At 48.1% G+C, this 20,808-nt stretch overlaps 1 protein-coding gene across 1 annotated transcript in view; it reads right to left on the bottom strand.

The window, feature by feature from the left end:
* Positions 1–8,594: 8,594 nt before the first annotated feature.
* Positions 8,595–20,808, bottom strand: part of LOC126161438 (farnesol dehydrogenase-like) — a 74,477-nt gene continuing 62,263 nt past the window's right edge. Inside the window, exon 6 of the mRNA XM_049917239.1 lies at positions 8,595–8,756. Within this exon, the coding sequence (XP_049773196.1) occupies positions 8,709–8,756 (48 nt within the window). The 3' untranslated portion in view covers positions 8,595–8,708. The remainder of the gene's footprint in view (positions 8,757–20,808) is intronic.

The following is a 20,808-nucleotide window of genomic DNA, read 5'->3' as shown; positions in this document are numbered from 1 at the left end:
TACAGCAGGTCCATGAAGAGCGTTTTGTGGTATCCACATCCATATTATAATTCGTCTTCCAAATGAGAACAGTTTTATACATACGGTAGGACGCGAGCGATATACACGGTGCACACTACGCCGAGGCATGTTGCCATCTAACTGCCGTCTTTCCAGATCCACGATTTATATGGCAACGCGCAAATGTGATCACGTCAGCGACTGATAACGGAACTAGCCGCGACAGCTCAGCGCTCGTTATCCAGGACGCGTACCGAGTATCAGTATGTCTAGCGAGTACGTGCCATAGCGCGGTGCGATAGCGCGCAAGGTCATTGGTTGCAAAGCGCGTTGCCATTGATTCTCTAACTGCTATGTTTACAGGCGGAGTACCCATGGATCAGGGAAATTGTTATTATCGGCTCAAATATTATATTAAGGGACTTAATGCACTGAATCGTCAAACTAAAAGTTCAAATGAGTGTGAGATCTTATGGGACTTAACTGCTAAGGTCATCAGTCCCTAAGCTTACACACTACTTAACCTAAATTATCCTAAGGACAAACACACACACACACACACACACACACACACACACACACACACACCATGCCCGAGGGAGGACTCGTACTGCGAGAAGTAGGAGGTGCTGTGTCCCCTACAATTCTTTCTCGTGTGTTTGGTCCTGCAAGGGCAGTAGAGGATATTGACGTCACAGCAAGAAACGTTCCAGCCAATTTACCATCAAGATTAACATCATTGCCTTAAAGCATTCGAGTACAGTTATGCCTGCCGACTGTTAAAGGTACCAAGAGTATTTTCCAGGGTTCTTTTCATATGCATTTTCTATTCAAATCCCGTTCGGTCGGAGTTGAAAACAAACAAACTTATCTCATTGTTCAGCAAGGAACGTATCTCATCCACAAATTTTCCGGCCGATTCTGCAGCTTCCTGTCATGTTAACGCTTTGTTTGAAAATCCGTTATCTTACACCTTCCAATTCTGTAGCATTGTTTGCGTTGATGCAGCCATCCACGACTTCCCTTCAAGTCACTGTAATCTATGTCGCTCGCAATTTGATGTGCATAACTTAGTAGCTAACTATCATGCACGTTCTGTAATTTGGTGTTTGCGCATTTCAAGGATTTTCAATACAGTTTTTGTGCGGCTTGTCCTCCCTTGAATATCTGTCGTTTCTCTTGTGGACAACATGGTCATACTGCTGTGGACTTATTCGAAAGCAGTTCATAGTTTATTGTATTATGCAGAGCCTGGTCTTCCATGAAAGTAATTATATTTAGTATCCGCCTCTTGGACAACGATTGTCCATTAGTACGTTTCCCTGGAGACTGGATTTGTCTCTCCCTGTCCGACAAGGATGAAGAACTACACGGCTCGACACCTGTTTCACTTTCGCTTGCGAAGTACGTGTCGTCGTAATTGTAGTCATCATGTACATTGTCTGCAAAGTCGAGCGTATACGACTACACACATTCCACTGACTCATCTTGCAGAAACGCTAATATCCTATCTGCCACTTCTTTATCACTTCGTGAAATTTCTTCGGTTCCCTTCTGACGATGTCCGTTACTGCAACTGTTTTTGTAGGTATATAATGCAATGTTTGCTTTGTTTACCGTTGCCATTGTTGTGCTTTGTACCAACACAACTGTCGCACTGTTGTGAGTTACTCGTCGACTCAGCAGTTCAACTACGTCCCGTAGTCCCTCCTGTGGCCACCACTGGATACTTTCAGGTCTGCCCCCTGTTGCCATTATAGCAGCCAATGTTGTGCTTACATGGTAGACAATATGTGGAGGCGTCGAATCGTGTAAACATTATTGCCCTTTCGCAACTTCCCACACAGAGTGTTCCTTGTGAACGGCCGCCTGTCTTGTGTGTAGTGTTGTGTATGCAGAGTGTACGATTGTAGCAGTCTATTGTTCTGTAAAGGATGAGCCAGACAGTAGGGGATTTTACTTTATCATATGAGCTTTCAAACGGTAACTTCAATTTTCCATTACGGCCAAGCTACGGCCGGCAGCCTGTAAATTCTTTCGTCGCACGGTCTAGTAACAGAAGTCAGCATAGAGGAATGGCACCTTGGCCACGCGCCTCCCCCATGTGCTTACGAGGTAACGCCGCCCCACGCGTCGCTTAGCAGGCAAAGATCGGTTCCGGCCAATCAGGGTGAAGGAAGCCGCGTGGTGCGTCGAATGTACCCGGCCGCCCATCTCCAGGCCCGCTCTCTTGTGCTCTTGTATTCTTGCTCACCCGCGAGTTGGACGCGCGCCCTGTAGCAGTGTAGACCTTCCTGTTTCTCCCGGTGTTGCGCCACTGTGGACTGCGAAGCTAACGAAAGTTGTCTGCCCAACCTATGTTTCACCAAACGCTATGCTCTGGCTCACCGTTGCCTTCCCAGGCCTAGCTATGTGACCCCTTGTTAACATGGAATGAGAAGGACAAAATTTAGACAAAGGTCATTTATTGGCGAAAGCATAACGCCCAGCGCCTTCCCATACACCCATCCTGTACAGTTCTTACTGAGAAAAAGTTACAACGCAAAATATGTTATTATTGTGTTAAAGTTTTTTTAATCGTTATAGAGAAATACCCTTTTCCGGAAAGGTGGTTTATGAGGAGAAAAGAATACATAAGTCAATGCATTAGTAAAACTTCAAAATGTGGTATCTTTCAAAAAAAAAATTGAAACATGTAGCTGCATCAGTTTTATGCAAACGTGTCTAGTGGCACTTTGTTCATCATGTTTAATGCATACAATACCTCTTCTCTAGGCGGTATTCTGCGTTGATCTATCTGGGATTAGCAGGATAAAGTTGCACTCGGTTATGCATATGGGATTACCATCATCACCCAATCTCCTTCCACGACGGCTCCATGTTTGCGGTCTGTGGTGTATATCTAAGATACCCCTGATCTAAAATCTCAAACGGGAAAAAATGCTTCAATAAGGCATGCACGTTCAGCATAGATAGATCCACCAAATGAAAAAATACATTTTTGTACCATTTTATAGTTTTTCGGACGCATTGTACTGAGCTTACTGACCTTCAGCATCATGTCGCTCCTGTCAACGTCCTCCATTTCTTCAGTGTAGCTTGCAATGCAGGCTGGTTTATCTTTCGCGTCATTTCTGCTCCTTCCAATTTTGGTAGCCGCTACAATTTCGCTTTCATGAAGAGTATTGTATTGTATTGTATTGTATTGTATTGTATTGCGTTGCATTGCATTGCACTGCATTGCATTGCATTGTTTGGTAACTGGGGGCCTAGAAACGACGGAGAGGCTCCGTCCGTGCTGCAGCCGCAGTAGTCCTCACGACGACTACCGAAGTCCACTTTGGTTCAGTGTAAGCCGTATGTTTGCATAGTGTACGCGTACGTGGAGAACTGGTTTGTGCAGCAATCGCCGACATAGTGTAGCTGAGGCGGAATAAGGGGAACCAGCCTGCATTCGCTGAGGCACATGGAAAACCGCCTGAAAACCATCCAGACTGGCCGGCTCACTGGACCTCGACACAACGTCGGTGGGCGGATTCGTGCCGCGGACCAGGCGCTCCTTCCCAATCCAGAAAGGCGTGTGTTAGATCACACAGCTAACCAGACGGGCCTATGAAGAGTAGGAAACTTCCTCACTTCCCGCTTGTCCTGCCACTTGAGAGCAAGAAGTTTATCTTTTGACATGAACTCGATATCAACTGTTTTAAGATTCTTTGATGAGACAGCCATGCCGTTACCGTTTTTCCTTACAGTTCCACAACCGTTAGCCCCCCTTTCCTGCAGCCCGGCGCTATTTTCTGTCAACATACTTTACCAAGGCAGCAAATTTTGATGCAAATGTTGGAAGTTCTGGAAGCAGTTTCTTTCTTCACGTACGTTGCTGCACCCACAAAAATAAGTCAGGAATATATCCAGCTTCACAATCACACAACACAAAATACACTACTGGAAAAAAAAATTAGGAAACCTGGAAAGATGACGTCCATCTTGATCCGATCATTGCATATGCCACCTGAGGTGTTATAGATGGCTTTTAACAGTTTCATCGTCGCCCGTGGGCAGACAGCGTAGTGACATAGCTATCAAAGTGCCATCTGAGTCTACCCTTTAATAGGGACCGCTCACGCCCAGAAAGTTCTGTGTGGAGCAAACTTGTGAAGCAAGTGGGCAAATGGCCAGTCGTGGCTTTCCGAGTGGCTGGATGGTCCTTTCGGAGAACCGGTTCTTAGCTCTTCCACTCACTCCACATCGTCGACATGCACGGCTCGACTGTTACCGTCAGAGGACAATTTAGGAGACGGAATAGTTAGCCATGGTCTTCATCACGTGCGTACAGGTAGAACCTGTTCTCGTTGCTTACCATCTGCGCGTACGACGTGCGTGCTGTCTCGTAGAGCGCTTTCGTCTGAGATGGCAGCGGCCCAAACCCAGACCGTACAGCCCGCATCTCGTGGTCGTGCGGTAGCGTTCTCGCTTCCCACGCCCGGGTTCCCGGGTTCGATTCCCGGCGGGGTCAGGGATTTTCTCTGCCTCGTGATGGCTGGGTGTTGTGTGCTGTCCTTAGGTTAGTTAGGTTTAAGTAGTTCTAAGTTCTAGGGGACTTATGACCACAGCAGTTGAGTCCCATATTGCTCAGAGCCATTTGAACCAGACCGTAGAGTCCGACGTGTGATAAGCTACAACTCTCGTTCACCTTTGGTATTTTTGGAGGTGACGCTAATCAGCGCTCGGTACACGCAGAAAGTTGTTAGACCCGTTGTTTTGCGTTCTTGCAGCAGGAAGGTGAAGTGTTGTTCCAATAGGGCAATGTTCGCCCACCCACTGCCCGTCAAACACAGTGTGCTCTGCAAGACGTACTGTACTTCACGGGCAAGTAAGATCTCAGGACTTACCTCCAGTAGGGCATGTGTGGGATGTCAACCATGACGGGTCGCACGGGTCACTTCTCGTTCGAACGACTCCTACAGAACTACCTGAACGGGTCGCGCAGGCCTGGAATAACATACCCCAGGGCAGTATTCCCCATCTGTACGATCGGCTGGATGCCAGAGTCAGTGCCCCCATTGCCTCCTGTGGAGGCTACACCACGTACTAATATGGGTGTTCTAGTATGATAAAAAAATTATTATTATTATTATTATTACGTGAAATATATTTCAATTCTATCAATTTAAATCTGTATTTCATACTAGAATGTAGTGTTTCCAGTCTGGCACAGCTTTGCCACAGGAGACACGAAAGCGGTCGATGACGTCCGTCTTCTGGTCGGCTCCTGATCGTTGTCAGGAGGAGGCTAGTTTCTGATTACGCAAAGACTTCTATTATTTGGAAAAGAATAACCCGGATTTCTTTACGTAATCGGTATGAATTTTATAATTACCTAAGGGACCTTTAACAATGAATAGTAAAAAAATTGCATTTGCAAATGAAATCATTAATAAATGGGGCAGCTATGAATTGTATAGAAGACAAGGAGCGGCCTTCTGTCTACGACCAGGATGCCGCAGTATTCTCTGCTGTAGTACAGGCTGTTCGACATTTATAAAAATAATATGGCATGGAGGATAAAGAAAAGTATAAAGGAAAAGAACAGAATAAGAAGTCAGGTAAACACTAAATATATTCAAACAATTCTCACTAGCAAATTAGGGCTTATTTATAAACAATACAACTTACATAATTACTTTTCTAACTGTATGGTGCGATCAGATTTCAGCCTGTCCTGTGCTGTCTCCTTGGTTCACTTTTTTTTTTTCACAAATTACAGTCACTACTTTTCTCCTTTCGTTGAAGACAATTCTTGCACTGTTAAACACCTCCGATAACAATAACTTGCTGATTTACAGTTTCGAACATGAATTATCTTAATTTTATTAATTAATAATGTTGTCTGCACGCTGGCAAGACCGCTCACTTTTTTAACTTAAACTCGACCTCCTCTACGTTTTCACATAACAAGCAGAAGCACATTAAAATCTGAAGATCTACAAAAGTTTGTTACCGTCATCTTTTACTTAGATCGAAGCGGAACGTCAGTTCAGCTTCTGTTAAAATGTCTCTTTGACTGCGCAATCGATGTATTAGCGTCCGCGCTAGATGCGCATCTTTACAGTTATGTAAATTATACAACACAAATGTCTTTCAAAGGGTACTCAAAGCTTTCATAGGACGGAAATACCAATAATATTACAGTGTTCAAGCATGGATCGACAGCTGGTGCCTCAGAACCGCTTGTGTTATTGATCTGTACGTGTAATCGTTACTTTTACTCAATATGCACTGTTGCAACAATAAATCTTGAGTGAACAGGACATCTCTAAAAGGGTGTACTAATTTTTTTGTCTGGCATTGTACTCCAGATTTCATCCAAACGTAGTAATTTGCTTTACTGTCTTCAAACAAATAAAGGTCGTGCTTTTTTAAAATTTCTGCATTGGCGAAAGTTTGAACAGAGTATGGAAGGCATTTGGAAATGATTTCTTCACATAAAAACTGGAAAATTAGGCGAATTGTGGATTGTCATCTCCAGGGTCCTCTTTGTTATCACTGAAGTGTAGCATTCCTAATAATAGGTGATTTTTCACTGGTGGTGTAGCAAAAGCGCTCGTAACATAAGTTGTATTGCTCAGCTATGTAGTTTGATTTGGACTAGAACCTGTAAAATTTCGATCATAGCCATTCTGGTTGCAATACCGTAAATGTAGGTGATTTATGTACTGTCTAAAATTCCTGAGCTAAGAAAACTGAATAAGTCAAAGTCTTTCCATATAAAATAATCTTCGGTGTGTCTTTCAGCAAAATTTTCAGGCTTATGCTGAGGATCTCTTTCGCAATAGAAGGAAGAAGCGATGGTAACATCAAAATCTGGGTCTGCAGTCATTGGTCCAGCGCATGCTGCATCACAAATATTTTGAATATTATGTTGTGACAGATTCACCTACAGGGGCACCGGTATCAATGACAATGAGCTGTACTTGGCATGCTGAAGTCCTCATCTTCTGTAAACAAGCAGCAACATACTGACGATGAGCTGCCAAATTTTCTATATAGATTTGTGTGTCATTTTACTCGGTAAGACGGAAAGTGCAGCACACTAGGTAACGCTGAGATACCGATGATCTTTAAAAAGAACTCAGCACGCCGTAAGAGATGGTTTCTGCAGAATTATTCCGTCTAACTGCTGGAATACTACGAATTACCCAAACGACTTACTCGATGGCCGAGTAATATTCACAGATGTCCCCTGTAAGTATAATGTATATATTTCACAGTATCGTCTGTATCCTGCCTGGAAGGCGGCGCTTGGGTAGGAGCAGGAAAAAGTAATAAACGTCGGTACTGCAAGAAAGTAGAAGTGGCTTACTGGTGCAAGAAGAGTATTACATTACTTTGCACGGAGATGCGAAGCTGAAGCGAAGTGTCCCGGCCGTCTGCTCTTGATCAAATGGGCCCAATCTACAGTGGTGCTAGTAGAGCTGAACAGCGCCTCCTAGAGGGCGCTGTCGTTGTTGTCTGTCGTACGCTGTGGCATCCTTGCTATCGATACCACAGTATCACATATCAGTACTACCTCAGAGGCATCAAAGTGGTAACGGAATGGAAAGTCCCTGTCAGACTTAGCAGTCTGGCAGAACCAGTGGTGTACGCCCGCTATCCACGCCGCCAGCGGCTCTGTACCATTAGCGCCCTCATGCCATGCGATGTTAAGACGGCAGCAGCCACTGGGCGCCCAGTCGCACTTTCAGCATCTTCGCTTCGTGACGCTATACAGATGCCGCCTGGTTGCAGCTCCGAAACCACTGTTAATGTTTCAGTTCACAGAGCCTTTTCCTTATTGCCACTGAGAGCTGGATTCTGTTACGTGATACGTAATGCAGCAAGAGTCTATGTACGCTTGGAAAATACAAGTTCAATAAATCTTCTGTTTACTGTGTAACCTGTTTGCAAATCGTCTATGCTCCTGCGCTGCTTTTCTATGGCGACAGTTGCTGCACCACTCTGCACAGAATAGTAAGGAGAGGTAGGTTACAAAGTCGCACACAACACATAGCAAGTACTATATGTAGGCTTGAACACTGAAACGGTTAGGGTTTAATGCTTGACTTACTGCGATATACACTATCACTGCTCGAGATGTGCCGGCCGGGGTGGCCGAGCGGTTCCAGGCACTTCAGTCTGGAACCGCACCACCGCTACGGTTGCAGGTTCGAATCCTGCTTCGGGTATGGATGTGTGTGATGTCCTTAGGTTAGTTAGGTTTAAGTAGTTCTAAGTTCCTGGGGACTGATGACCACAGATGTTAAGTCCCATAGTGCTCAGTTTATATACATCTCGAGCAAAAAATAACTCTGAGTATCCTTGTGCCAAAGGCACCCAGTGTACTGAGGTGACTGTTCATCCAAGTGCAAACTGGGCACAACGTTGCTTAACTTCAGTGGTCGGTCGACGAACTGCATTTCTGTTGCAGTAAGGCTTTGGCTACCTGCTACTGTGAAATGGTGATCCAGTAGTCGGGCAATCGTTTTAGCCCTTTGTTAACCAGGACAGAGGCTGTGTGTTCACAGCAAAGGAAAACAAACTGCAGCTATCACGCTGAAACAATTGTATTTAAAATAGCCAAGAATACAAACTTCACAGAAACACCTCTTGCCGACAGCGTAACTGGTCGCGCTATTGAAAGTGAGAGTTCCACGTAGCATCAACAGCCGCTAAGGTCTGAAGTCACTTCCAGTCGGTCGGATGACGATGTCGTACACCTGTAACATTACACAATGTAGACAGTTACTTCCTCATTGTGCAAAATCTTAGAGTTATGATATTTGGCAAGTATTCAAGTTATGTGACAGGAAGATAACTTGCGTAAATTGTACTGAATAAACGAAAATAAAATACGTGATCGATAACTTCTCTAGTTCAGAGAAACTTAGCAAAAACCTAGTAATATACTAATATTGTCTGTTTAGTTCGCTATTGGAGAAACCTTGGCTCCAGATTGAAAAGCCTGAATACTCATAATTAAAACAAATGCAGTACAGAACGTTGTATTTTTCAGTGAAGTTTACTCATCCGTCAGGTGGTCGTCCAGGTTCGGTTGGGATTGGGTTGTTTTTGGGGAGGAGACCAAACAGCGACGCCATCGGTCTCATCGGATTAAGGAAGGGTGGGGAAGGATGTAGGCCGTGCCCTCTCACAGGAACCATCCCGGCATTAACGTGGAGCATTTTAGGGAGATCACGGAAAACCTAAATCAGGATGGCCGGAGGCGGGACTGAACGGTCGTCCTGCCGCATGCGAGTCCAGTGTGCTGACCACTGCCCCACATCGCTCGGTCGTCCTGGTGTTGTATCATCTCCAGGAATACAGAAATAGTGCCGTCCGCCAACAATCCTTGTGACTTGTCCTCTACTATCGATCAATCCTAGCTGGTACCCTCTGACCGCTTCTGCCGGAACGAAAAATTACAGTTCCTAGGTGGCGGTGCCTGCTGAGGAACAAGTATTCAAGCAGTAGTAAAGGCCTTAAAGTGGAGAGTCGCCTGGACGAGGTACAGCTAGTGCGGTTTGGGGACCTTGGCGGTCCCCGGCTTGTTGATATCGGTAGTGTGTCTGTTGCTGTTAGGGGAGGGACACTTTGTGTTGTCAGCCGCCCGACCTGCCCTGTGGTCTCATTTCTGGGACACGGTACTGGGCAGAGCTTCATAACAAGACCACAAGTGGAGCGACATCTTCGCAGAGTAACGGACTGTAACATTGAGTACCGTGATCTAGGGGTAGCGTCTTTGACTAGTAATCAAAACATCGTCGGTCCCGCCACTACTTAAATTTTGAGTAAAAATCATCAGCATTATCGGCTGAAGACTTCCGGTATAAGAAGTCACCTTCATTTAGTCAATGGCCTTGTCAAAGACAGCTGGGTTGGGTTGGGTTGTTTGGGGGTCAAAGACGGCGGAGGAGCGGACAGATGTTCAGGGCACATTCGTGTCGCAGGGGTGGAAAACTGCCCCTAAAGACAGAAGAATGATAAACGGCATGAGGATGCAGGAGGCAATGAAAGCCACTGAAGGAAATGTACATAACGTCTATCCGCAGCACATGTGGCCTGTAACAGAAAAATTGTCGTAATGATCTCTTCATTGGCAAAAGAATCCACAATAGTCCTCCATTCGGATCTTCTGGACTTACCTGTCAAGGGGCAGGTGGCCGTGAGAACAATAACAGCGGCAGAAAATGGTGTAAGGGGCGTAGGATTCGTTATGAATCGAAAGTAGGTTAGAGAGTGTATTACTGTGAACAGTTGCTGATTGTGGTAATGATGGGGCAAGTGTTTGAGCTTTTGTGCATACCTTGAGATGAAATTTCGTGATAAAGCAGTAAAATAAACGAGAGAGAGAGAGAGAGAGAGAGAGAGAGAGAGAGACAACGTATAGAGGATCTAATGTAACAACTCGCCTCAAACTACACTCCTGGAAATGGAAAAAAGATTACATTGACACCGGTGTGTCAGACCCACCATACTTGCTCCGGACACTGCGAGAGGGCTGTACAAGCAATGATCACACGCACGGCACAGCGGACACACCAGGAACCGCGGTGTTCGCCGTCGAATGGCGCTAGCTGCGCAGCATTTGTGCACCGCCGCCGTCAGTGTCAGCCAGTTTGCCGTGGCATACGGAGCTCCATCGCAGTCTTTAACACTGGTAGCATGCCGCGACAGCGTGAACGTGAACCGTAAGTGCAGTTGACGGACTTTGAGCGAGGGCGTATAGTGGGCATGCGGGAGGCCGGCTGGACGTACCGCCGAATTGCTCAACACGTGGGGCGTGAGGTCTCCACAGTACATCGATGTTGTCGCCAGTGGTCGGCGGAAGGTGCACGTGCCCGTCGACCTGGGACCGGACCGCAGCGACGCACGGATGCACGCCAAGACCGTAGGATCCTACGCAGTGCCGTAGGGGACCGCACCGCCACTTCCCAGCAAATTAGGGACACTGTTGCTCCCGGGGTATCGGCGAGGACCAATCGCAACCGTCTCCATGAAGCTGGGCTACGGTCCCGCACACCGTTAGGCCGTCTTCCGCTCACGCCCCAACATCGTGCAGCCCGCCTCCAGTGGTGTCGCGACAGGCGTGAATGGAGGGACGAATGGAGACGTGTCGTCTTCAGCGATGAGAGTCTCTTCTGCCTTGGTGCCAATGATGGTCGTATGCGTGTTTGGCGCCGTGCAGGTGAGCGCCACAATCAGGACTGCATACGACCGAGGCACACAGGGCCAACACCCGGCATCATGGTGTGGGGAGCGATCACCTACACTGCCCGTACACCACTGGTGATCGTCGAGGGGACACTGAATAGTGCACGGTACATCCAAACCGTTATCGAACCCATCGTTCTACCATTCCTAGAACGGCAAGGGAACTTGCTGTTCCAACAGGACAATGCACGTCCGCATGTATCCCGTGCCACCCAACGTGCTCTAGAAGGTGTAAGTCAACTACCCTGGCCAGCAAGATCTCCGGATCTGTCCCCATTGAGCATGTTTGGGACTGGATGAAGCGTCGTCTCACGCGGTCTGCACGTCCAGCACGAACGCTGGTCCAACTGAGGCGCCAGGTGGAAATGGCATGGCAAGCCGTTCCACAGGACTACATCCAGCATCTCTACGATCGTCTCCATGGGAGAACAGCAGCCTGCATTGCTGCGAAAGGTGGATATACACTGTACTAGTGCCGACATTGTGCATGCTCTGTTGCCTGTGTCTATGTGCCTGTGGTTCTGTCAGTGTGATCATGTGATGTATCTGACCCCAGGAATGTGTCAATAAAGTTTCCCCTTCCTGGGACAATGAATTCACGGTGTTCTTATTTCAATTTCCAGGAGTGTATATAAATTTCCGTGGAACAGTAACAAATGGAACCAAAACTATCATTGCCCCACTCCACAATATTTTGGGGTGGAGAGGAGGACGAGGACGAGGACGAGGACGAGGACGAGGACGAGGACGAGGACGAGGACGAGGACGAGGACGAGGACGAGGACGAGGACGAGGACGAGGACGAGGACGAGGACGAGGACGAGGACGAGGACGAGGACGAGGACGAGGACGAGGACGAGGACGAGGACGAGGACGAGGACGAGGACGAGGACGAGGACGAGGACGAGGACGAGGACGAGGACGAGGACGAGGACGAGGACGAGGACGAGGACGAGGACGAGGACGAGGACGAGGACGAGGACGAGGACGAGGACGAGGACGAGGACGAGGACGAGGACGAGGACGAGGACGAGGACGAGGACGAGGACGAGGACGAGGACGAGGACGAGGACGAGGACGAGGACGAGGACGAGGACGAGGACGAGGACGAGGACGAGGACGAGGACGAGGACGAGGACGAGGACGAGGACGAGGACGAGGACGAGGACGAGGACGAGGACGAGGACGAGGACGAGGACGAGGACGAGGACGAGGACGAGGACGAGGACGAGGACGAGGACGAGGACGAGGACGAGGACGAGGACGAGGACGAGGACGAGGACGAGGACGAGGACGAGGACGAGGACGAGGACGAGGACGAGGACGAGGACGAGGACGAGGACGAGGACGAGGACGAGGACGAGGACGAGGACGAGGACGAGGACGAGGACGAGGACGAGGACGAGGACGAGGACGAGGACGAGGACGAGGACGAGGACGAGGACGAGGACGAGGACGAGGACGAGGACGAGGACGAGGACGAGGACGAGGACGAGGACGAGGACGAGGACGAGGACGAGGACGAGGACGAGGACGAGGACGAGGACGAGGACGAGGACGAGGACGAGGACGAGGACGAGGACGAGGACGAGGACGAGGACGAGGACGAGGACGAGGACGAGGACGAGGACGAGGACGAGGACGAGGACGAGGACGAGGACGAGGACGAGGACGAGGACGAGGACGAGGACGAGGACGAGGACGAGGACGAGGACGAGGACGAGGACGAGGACGAGGACGAGGACGAGGACGAGGACGAGGACGAGGACGAGGACGAGGACGAGGACGAGGACGAGGACGAGGACGAGGACGAGGACGAGGACGAGGACGAGGACGAGGACGAGGACGAGGACGAGGACGAGGACGAGGACGAGGACGAGGACGAGGACGAGGACGAGGACGAGGACGAGGACGAGGACGAGGACGAGGACGAGGACGAGGACGAGGACGAGGACGAGGACGAGGACGAGGACGAGGACGAGGACGAGGACGAGGACGAGGACGAGGACGAGGACGAGGACGAGGACGAGGACGAGGACGAGGACGAGGACGAGGACGAGGACGAGGACGAGGACGAGGACGAGGACGAGGACGAGGACGAGGACGAGGACGAGGACGAGGACGAGGACGAGGACGAGGACGAGGACGAGGACGAGGACGAGGACGAGGACGAGGACGAGGACGAGGACGAGGACGAGGACGAGGACGAGGACGAGGACGAGGACGAGGACGAGGACGAGGACGAGGACGAGGACGAGGACGAGGACGAGGACGAGGACGAGGACGAGGACGAGGACGAGGACGAGGACGAGGACGAGGACGAGGACGAGGACGAGGACGAGGACGAGGACGAGGACGAGGACGAGGACGAGGACGAGGACGAGGACGAGGACGAGGACGAGGACGAGGACGAGGACGAGGACGAGGACGAGGACGAGGACGAGGACGAGGACGAGGACGAGGACGAGGACGAGGACGAGGACGAGGACGAGGACGAGGACGAGGACGAGGACGAGGACGAGGACGAGGACGAGGACGAGGACGAGGACGAGGACGAGGACGAGGACGAGGACGAGGACGAGGACGAGGACGAGGACGAGGACGAGGACGAGGACGAGGACGAGGACGAGGACGAGGACGAGGACGAGGACGAGGACGAGGACGAGGACGAGGACGAGGACGAGGACGAGGACGAGGACAATGGCGGTAATTTATTACAGTTTCAGAGCAAGTTATTACTAATCGAGAGACAAGTTAAGGGTTGCTGAGCCAGTCTCCTTATTGGTGGCTGAAAGCTTGTAGCTGAATTAGCAAAAACTACAGCTATGGCCTGGCACAAGAAGCCAGAGGCAGATGAAGCAGATGAAAGCCAGAAAGATATACTTTTGCAAGAATCTACAAGTGGGCCCTGCTGATGGAGGAAGAACAGCTGATGATGCCTTAGATGGCAAGAATTTGTCTGCATATGTAGGTTTGATGACCACTGCCAGGGGTGTATGCCACTGAACAGCAGAAGTACGAAACCAGACTGCAGCAATAGCAACCTGTCACCATACATCCATGCTAGGCACTGAGCAACTTCCTTCGTATACCTGACGTGGATCGATGGCTTGACAGAACAGCAGTGGATCAAAGCATTATAAAGACTGCGTAACGAAAATGGGAAGCGTCTGTCATAGAACATATCTCGAATTCGTCAGCAGGTGGCGACAGCTATCAACTTCTAGAGTGTCATCTAGAAACTGCTACCGGACTCAAAGTTCGTTACACTGCCTGCACCTAGCCCTGATGTCATCGGGAGTAGAATAGTGAAATGGTTCCTTTTAGCCGCGGAATCTTCCGCTGGCTGACTTCCACTGACCTCAGGCGTGCCTATCTGGGCAGCCAACATAACTCACTTCTTTTTGGAGCTGCATGGCATTCACCTACCCTCAGGGCCTGACACCGTGGTTCTTTATTCGCCAGAGTGCTGGCGACATGACTCCACAGCACTGCCATTGCCGCTGGTGTGCTGAGGCGACACGGTCAGCACTTGGCTTTGAAGACCTGGCCAACCCGAGGTCAGCACCCTGTCCATACTCCAGGGCTGATGTCTGCACCCCCCGCCCCCCCCCCCCCCCCCCACCATTGCTGCTGACTATGGTGACTGCACAGAACAGTATTAAAATGATTGTGCTTTAAGCACTGTAAACATCCTACCGAGAACCACATTGTGATTTAACAGCAGACATCCACCAAGCTCCATGAATTTTCTGCCCTACCAATGAACTTACTGCGTCTTCACAATTAAGGTGCATTACTTAATTGCAGCCGCTATAATGACCCACAGTGCTACAACTGGCGTCTGAAGTGTCTGACTGGGGGGATTATAGGCAGAAGTGGCCAAGTGATTTGGGACGATGTCGATACCCATCAGAACTGTGACCGCACTCACTCAACTGTGTTCTTTATGCTGTACTTGCTCTTCGCTCTTTCGTGTTGGTTTTGTGTGGAAGTTAGATACCACAATGTCGGGCAGTTATGTTTTATGATTAGATTTGTTAATATGGATGAGGATGTCGAGATCAGTCAGAAAGATCTATGCAGCTTTGAACTAACAGACTACATTGCTCACACCTCACTGGACACAGAGTGCACTAAGACATGAGTCAGCCCCAGTGACATTTTCAACACACTGTAGTTACGATACTGACTAGCATGATTATTATGAGTCGAGATGGCTGCAGATTAGATGCATGGACTAAGAATAATATTTTATTAATATGGTTAGTTATACGCTTATTACTTTTTTCTGCTGTTATTTTTCTAGTATGGGATTGAGACTTCACAATGACTGAGGCAAGAAGACAAGTTCTTACCAAGAAGCTAGCTGTACAATCCTTATTCAAGTAAGTACTTCAGATGAGACCAGATAATATTGAACTGTATAATCGAATAGATGCTACAATAGAGGAGATGATCTAGTGCAGTTTGATGGTTCCCACACCACTAGATTACTTTTACAGATGAGGCAGGGGAGAATATACTAGCATTTATAGATAACCTGTTGACAGTTGCGAAGCTGGGATTTTGGACAGATGAAGAGGGTTTCCAGACGACCAAATTGCGCTTACCAGGAGAAGCGAAAATTTGGGTTATGTACAATGAGGACGGAGGGAAAACTCAGTATTTTTTCCAGCACATTCCTGTGTTCGACAACGTTCTAGGAGGCAGAATGTCGTTTGATTAGGGTGCATTAGGTTGGGGAAGCCACACTTTTTTAGAGGTGGGCGCCCAGATGCCAATGGTGAGCCTGGAAAAGTTAACCTATAATGGGGAAGGTTTATGTCGAGTGGAAGATGTGTGTATTAACATCGTCGAACCTAGCAATTGTACATCATCATCAAAAACAGTTTTGCATCATCCCAGTTCCCACAACACTTGAAGACAGACTTTCACTATGGATATTGAATCACAGACACAGTCGCTTTGACTAAACCCGCTCAAAGTTATAAACAACCATGCATGAGCAGTGCCTATTAGACGGAGGGAGTCCGACGGCCGATCAGTATAGTTCGGAGGAACCCTCACAGCAACGCCACCATGTTGAATAATATTTTCCGTGCGGCCACAGGCTGCATAATGCGCAGCTTCGCTCCCGACGTCCATGGCATTGCAACCACGACACCATGCAGAGAGTTACATAGGGGCCCAACAGCATGACGAATTGACGGATCAGGATTGGCATCACGTTCTCTTGACCGATGAGTGTGGCATTTGCCTTCAATCAGACAATCGTCGGAGACGTGTTTGGAGGCAACCCGGTCAGGCTGAATGCCTTAGACACACTGTCCAGCGAGTGCAGCAAGGTTGAGGTTCCCTGCTGTTTTGGGATGGTATTATGTGGGGTCGACGTACGCCGTTCATGATGGGCGCCGTAACGGCTGTACGATACATGAATGCCACCCTCCGGCCGATAGTGCAACCATATCGGCAGCATATTGGCGAGGCATTGGTCTTCATGGACGACAATTCACGCCCCACCCCCCCCCCTTCCCTATCGTGCACATATTTTGAATGACTTGCTTCAGGATAACGATATCGCTCGACTAGAGTGGCCAGTATGTTCTCCAGACATGGACTCTATCGAATATGCCTGAGATAGATTGAAGAGGGCTGTTTATAGACGACGTGACCCACCAACCAGTCTGAGGGATCTACGCCGAATCGCCGTTGAGGAGTGGGACAAACCGGACCAACAATGCCTTGATTAACTTGTGGATAGTATGCCACGACGAATACAGGCATGCATCGATGCAAGAGGACGTGCTACTGGGTATTAGAGGTACCGGTGTGTACAGCAATCTGGACCACACCCTCTGAAGGTCTCCCTGTAAGGTGGTACAACATGCTACGTGTGGTTTTCATGGGCAATAAAAAGGGAGGGCGGAAATGATGTTTATGTTGATATCTATTTCGATTTTCTGTACAGGTTCCGTAACACTCGGGACCGAGATGATGCAAAATTTTTTTGATGTGTGTATATGTATTATTATAAGTCTCGTAGTTATTAGAGATTGAAATGTGACGGTATTTTGTCACACAAGGGAGCTCGTCTCACGAGCGAATAGACGTTTTCGTGTCTTTCTTTTATTATGCAGTGTGGCTAGGGCCTCCCGTCGGGTAGACCGTTCGCCTGGTACAAGTGCTTCGATTTGACGCCACTTCGGCGACTTGCGCGTCGATGGGGATGAAATGGTGATGAGTAGGACAACCACAACACCCAGCCCCTGAGAGGAGAAAATCTCCGACCCAGCCGGGAATCGAACCCGGGCCGTTAGGTACGACGTTCCGTCGCGGTGACCGCTCAGCTACCAGGGGCGGAAGTTTCCGTGTCAAAAGAAATGGCTTTCAGAAGGAGTGCATCTCAATTTTGGACAGTATAAACAACCTCTGGTGAAACTACAATCAGAAGTGTAAACTTTAAAAGTGCAAGAGGAATTCTACTCTTAATAGCGGGAGGCAGGTGGGATAAGTGGAACGAAAACGTTAAGTGTCTGCACGAGTGGGAGGACTTGTCAAATGACATTTCAGAAAAAGAAATGGAAGTAGATATCGAAGACGTAAGGGATCCAACATTACAAACATTTTATTACAAACCTTTCAGAGGTCTGTTAGAACCCTGACCAGACATTCGTAAGGAATGTTATCTGTCCTTTCTGAATTAGATTTTGTGTGATACTGGATTAGTTGTTGATGAATACTACCTACAAACGGTCTGTTGAGAACAGCTGTCGTTCAGCTACGGGCGTGAGCCAAAGCTGCCAGCTAGTGGTCACACATCATCTTATTTAATCTGGTGGAAAGAGTTCCCTGAGGTTAAGTAGCTGCTAACTAATTCATCTACATCTACATCTACATGATAAATGTGAAGTGCAGAGTAAAGTGCTTGGCAGAGGGTTCATCGAACCACAATCATACTATCTCTTTACCATGCCACTCCCGAACAGCGCGCGGGAAAAACGAACACCTAAACCTCTCTGTTCGAGCTCTGATTTCTCTCATTTTATTTTGATGATCATTCCTACCTATGTAGGTTGGGCTCAACAAAATATTCTCTTCCGAATGCGAAAAAGTTGGTGACTAAAGCAAAGACGTTTTTCGTCGCGGCGAGATCTATTTACGAAATTTCAATGACTTCCATCCCAACTCGCGTATCATATCTGCCACACTCTCTCCCATAATACGTGATAATACGAAACGAACTGCTCTTGTTTGCACCCTTTCGATGTCCTTCGTCAATCCCACCTGGTAAGGATCCCACACCGCGCAGCAATATTCTAACAGAGGACGAACGAGTGTAGTGTAAGCTGTCTCTTTAGTGGACTTGTTGCATCTGCCAATGAAACGCAACCTTTGGCTCGCCTTCCCCACAATATTATCTATGTGGTCTTTTCAACTGAAGTTGTTCGTCATTTTAACACCCAGGTACTTAGTTGAATTGACAGCCTTGAGAATTGAACTATTTATCGGGTAATCGAATTCCAACGGATTTCTTTTGGAACTCATGTGGATCACATCACACTTTTCGTTATTTTGCGTCAACTGCCACCTGCCACACCATACAGCAATCTTTTCTAAATCGCTTTGCAACTGATACTGGTCTTCGGATGGCCGGCCGCGGTGGTCTAGCGGTTCGGGCGCTGCAGTCCGGAACCGCGGGACTGCTACGGTCGCAGGTTCGAATCCTGCCTCGGGCATAGGTGTGTGTGATGTCCTTAGGTTAGTTAGGTTTAAGTAGTTCTAAGTTCTAGGGGACTTATGACCTAAGATGTTGCGTCCCATAGTGCTCAGAGCCTTTTTTTTTTGTCTTCGGATGACCTTACTAGACGGTAAATTACAGCGTCATCTGCGAACAACTTAAGAGAACTGCTCAGATTGTCACCCGTGTCATTTATATAGATTAGGAACAGCAGAGGTCCCAGGACGCTTCCATAGGGAACACCTGATATCACTTCAATTTTACTCGATGATTTGCCGTCTATTACTACGAACCGCGACCTTCTTGACAGGAAATCACGAATCCAGTCGCACAACTGAGACGATACCCCATAGGCCCGCAGCTTGATTAGAAGTCGCTTGTGAGGGGCGGTGTCAAAAGCTTTCCGGAAATCTAGAAGTACGGAATCAACTTGAGATCCCCTGTCGATAGCGGCCATTACTTCGTGCGAATAAAGAGCTTGCTGCGTTGCACAAGAACGATGTTTTCTGAAACCATGCTAATGACGTATCAATAGATCGTTCCCTTCGAGGTGATTCATAATGGTTGAATACAGTATATTGTGCAAAACCTTACTGCAATCAGAAAGGAACCTCATCGGTATACAATCTGGACCTGAAGATTTGCCCGTATCAAGCGATTTGAGTTGCTTCGCAACCCCTAAGGTATCTACTTCTAAGAAACTCATGCTAGCAGCTGTTCGTGTTTCAAATTCTGGAATATTCCATTCGTCTTCCCTGGTGAAGGAATTTCGGAAAACTGCGTTCAATAACTCCGTTTGAGCGGCACAGTCGTCGGTAACAGTACCATCGGCACTGCGCAGCGAAGGTATTGACTGCGTCTTGTCGCTTGTGTACTTTACATACGACCAGAATTTCTTCGGATTTTCTACCAAATTTCGTGACAATGTTTCGTTGTGGAACCTATTAAAGGCATCTCGCATTGAAGTCCGTGCCAAATTTCGCGCGTCTGTAAATTTTAGCCAATCTTCGGGATTTCGCGTTCTTCTGAACTTCGCATGCTTTTTCCGTTGCCTCTGCAACAGCGTTAGGACCTGTTTTGTGTACCATGGGGGATCAGTTCCATCTCTTACCAATTTATGAGGTATGAATCTCTCAGTTGCTGTTTCTACTATATCTTTGAATTTGAGCCACGTCTCGTCTACATTTGCATAGTTAGTTCGGAAGGAATGGAGATTGTCTCTTAGGAAGGCCTCTAGTGACACTTAAACACAAAATAATTTTATTTAAAAAAGCGGATAGTTTCTGGTGGATTTGGAAGAAACGGTATTGAGCCTAGCTACAACGACTGTGTGATCACTAATCCCTGTATCAGTCATGATGCTCTCTATTAACTCTGGATTGTTTGTGGCTAAGAGGTCAAGTGTGTTTTCGCAACCATTTACAATTCCCGTGAGTTCGTGGACTAACTGCTCGAAATAATTTTCGGAGAAAGCATTTAGGACAATCTCGGAAGAAGTTTTCTGCCTACCACCGGTTTTGAACAAGTATTTTTGCCAACATATCGAGGGAATGTTGAAGTCCCCACCGACTATAATCGTATGAGTGGGGTATTTATTTGTTACGAGACTCAAATTTTCTCTGAACTGTTCAGCAACTATATCATCGGAGTCTGCGGGTCGGTAGAAGGAGCCAATTAATAACTTAGTTCGGCTGTTAAGTATAACCTACACTCATACCAATTCGCACGGAGTATCTACTTCGACTTCACTACAAGATAAACCACTACTGGCAGACACAAACATTCCACCACCAATTCTGCCTAATCTATCTTTCCTG

This window comes from Schistocerca cancellata, chromosome 2, assembly GCF_023864275.1.
Source record: "Schistocerca cancellata isolate TAMUIC-IGC-003103 chromosome 2, iqSchCanc2.1, whole genome shotgun sequence".
Classification (NCBI taxonomy): Eukaryota; Metazoa; Arthropoda; class Insecta; order Orthoptera; family Acrididae; genus Schistocerca; species Schistocerca cancellata.
This window is presented reverse-complemented; position numbering and strand designations above follow the sequence as displayed.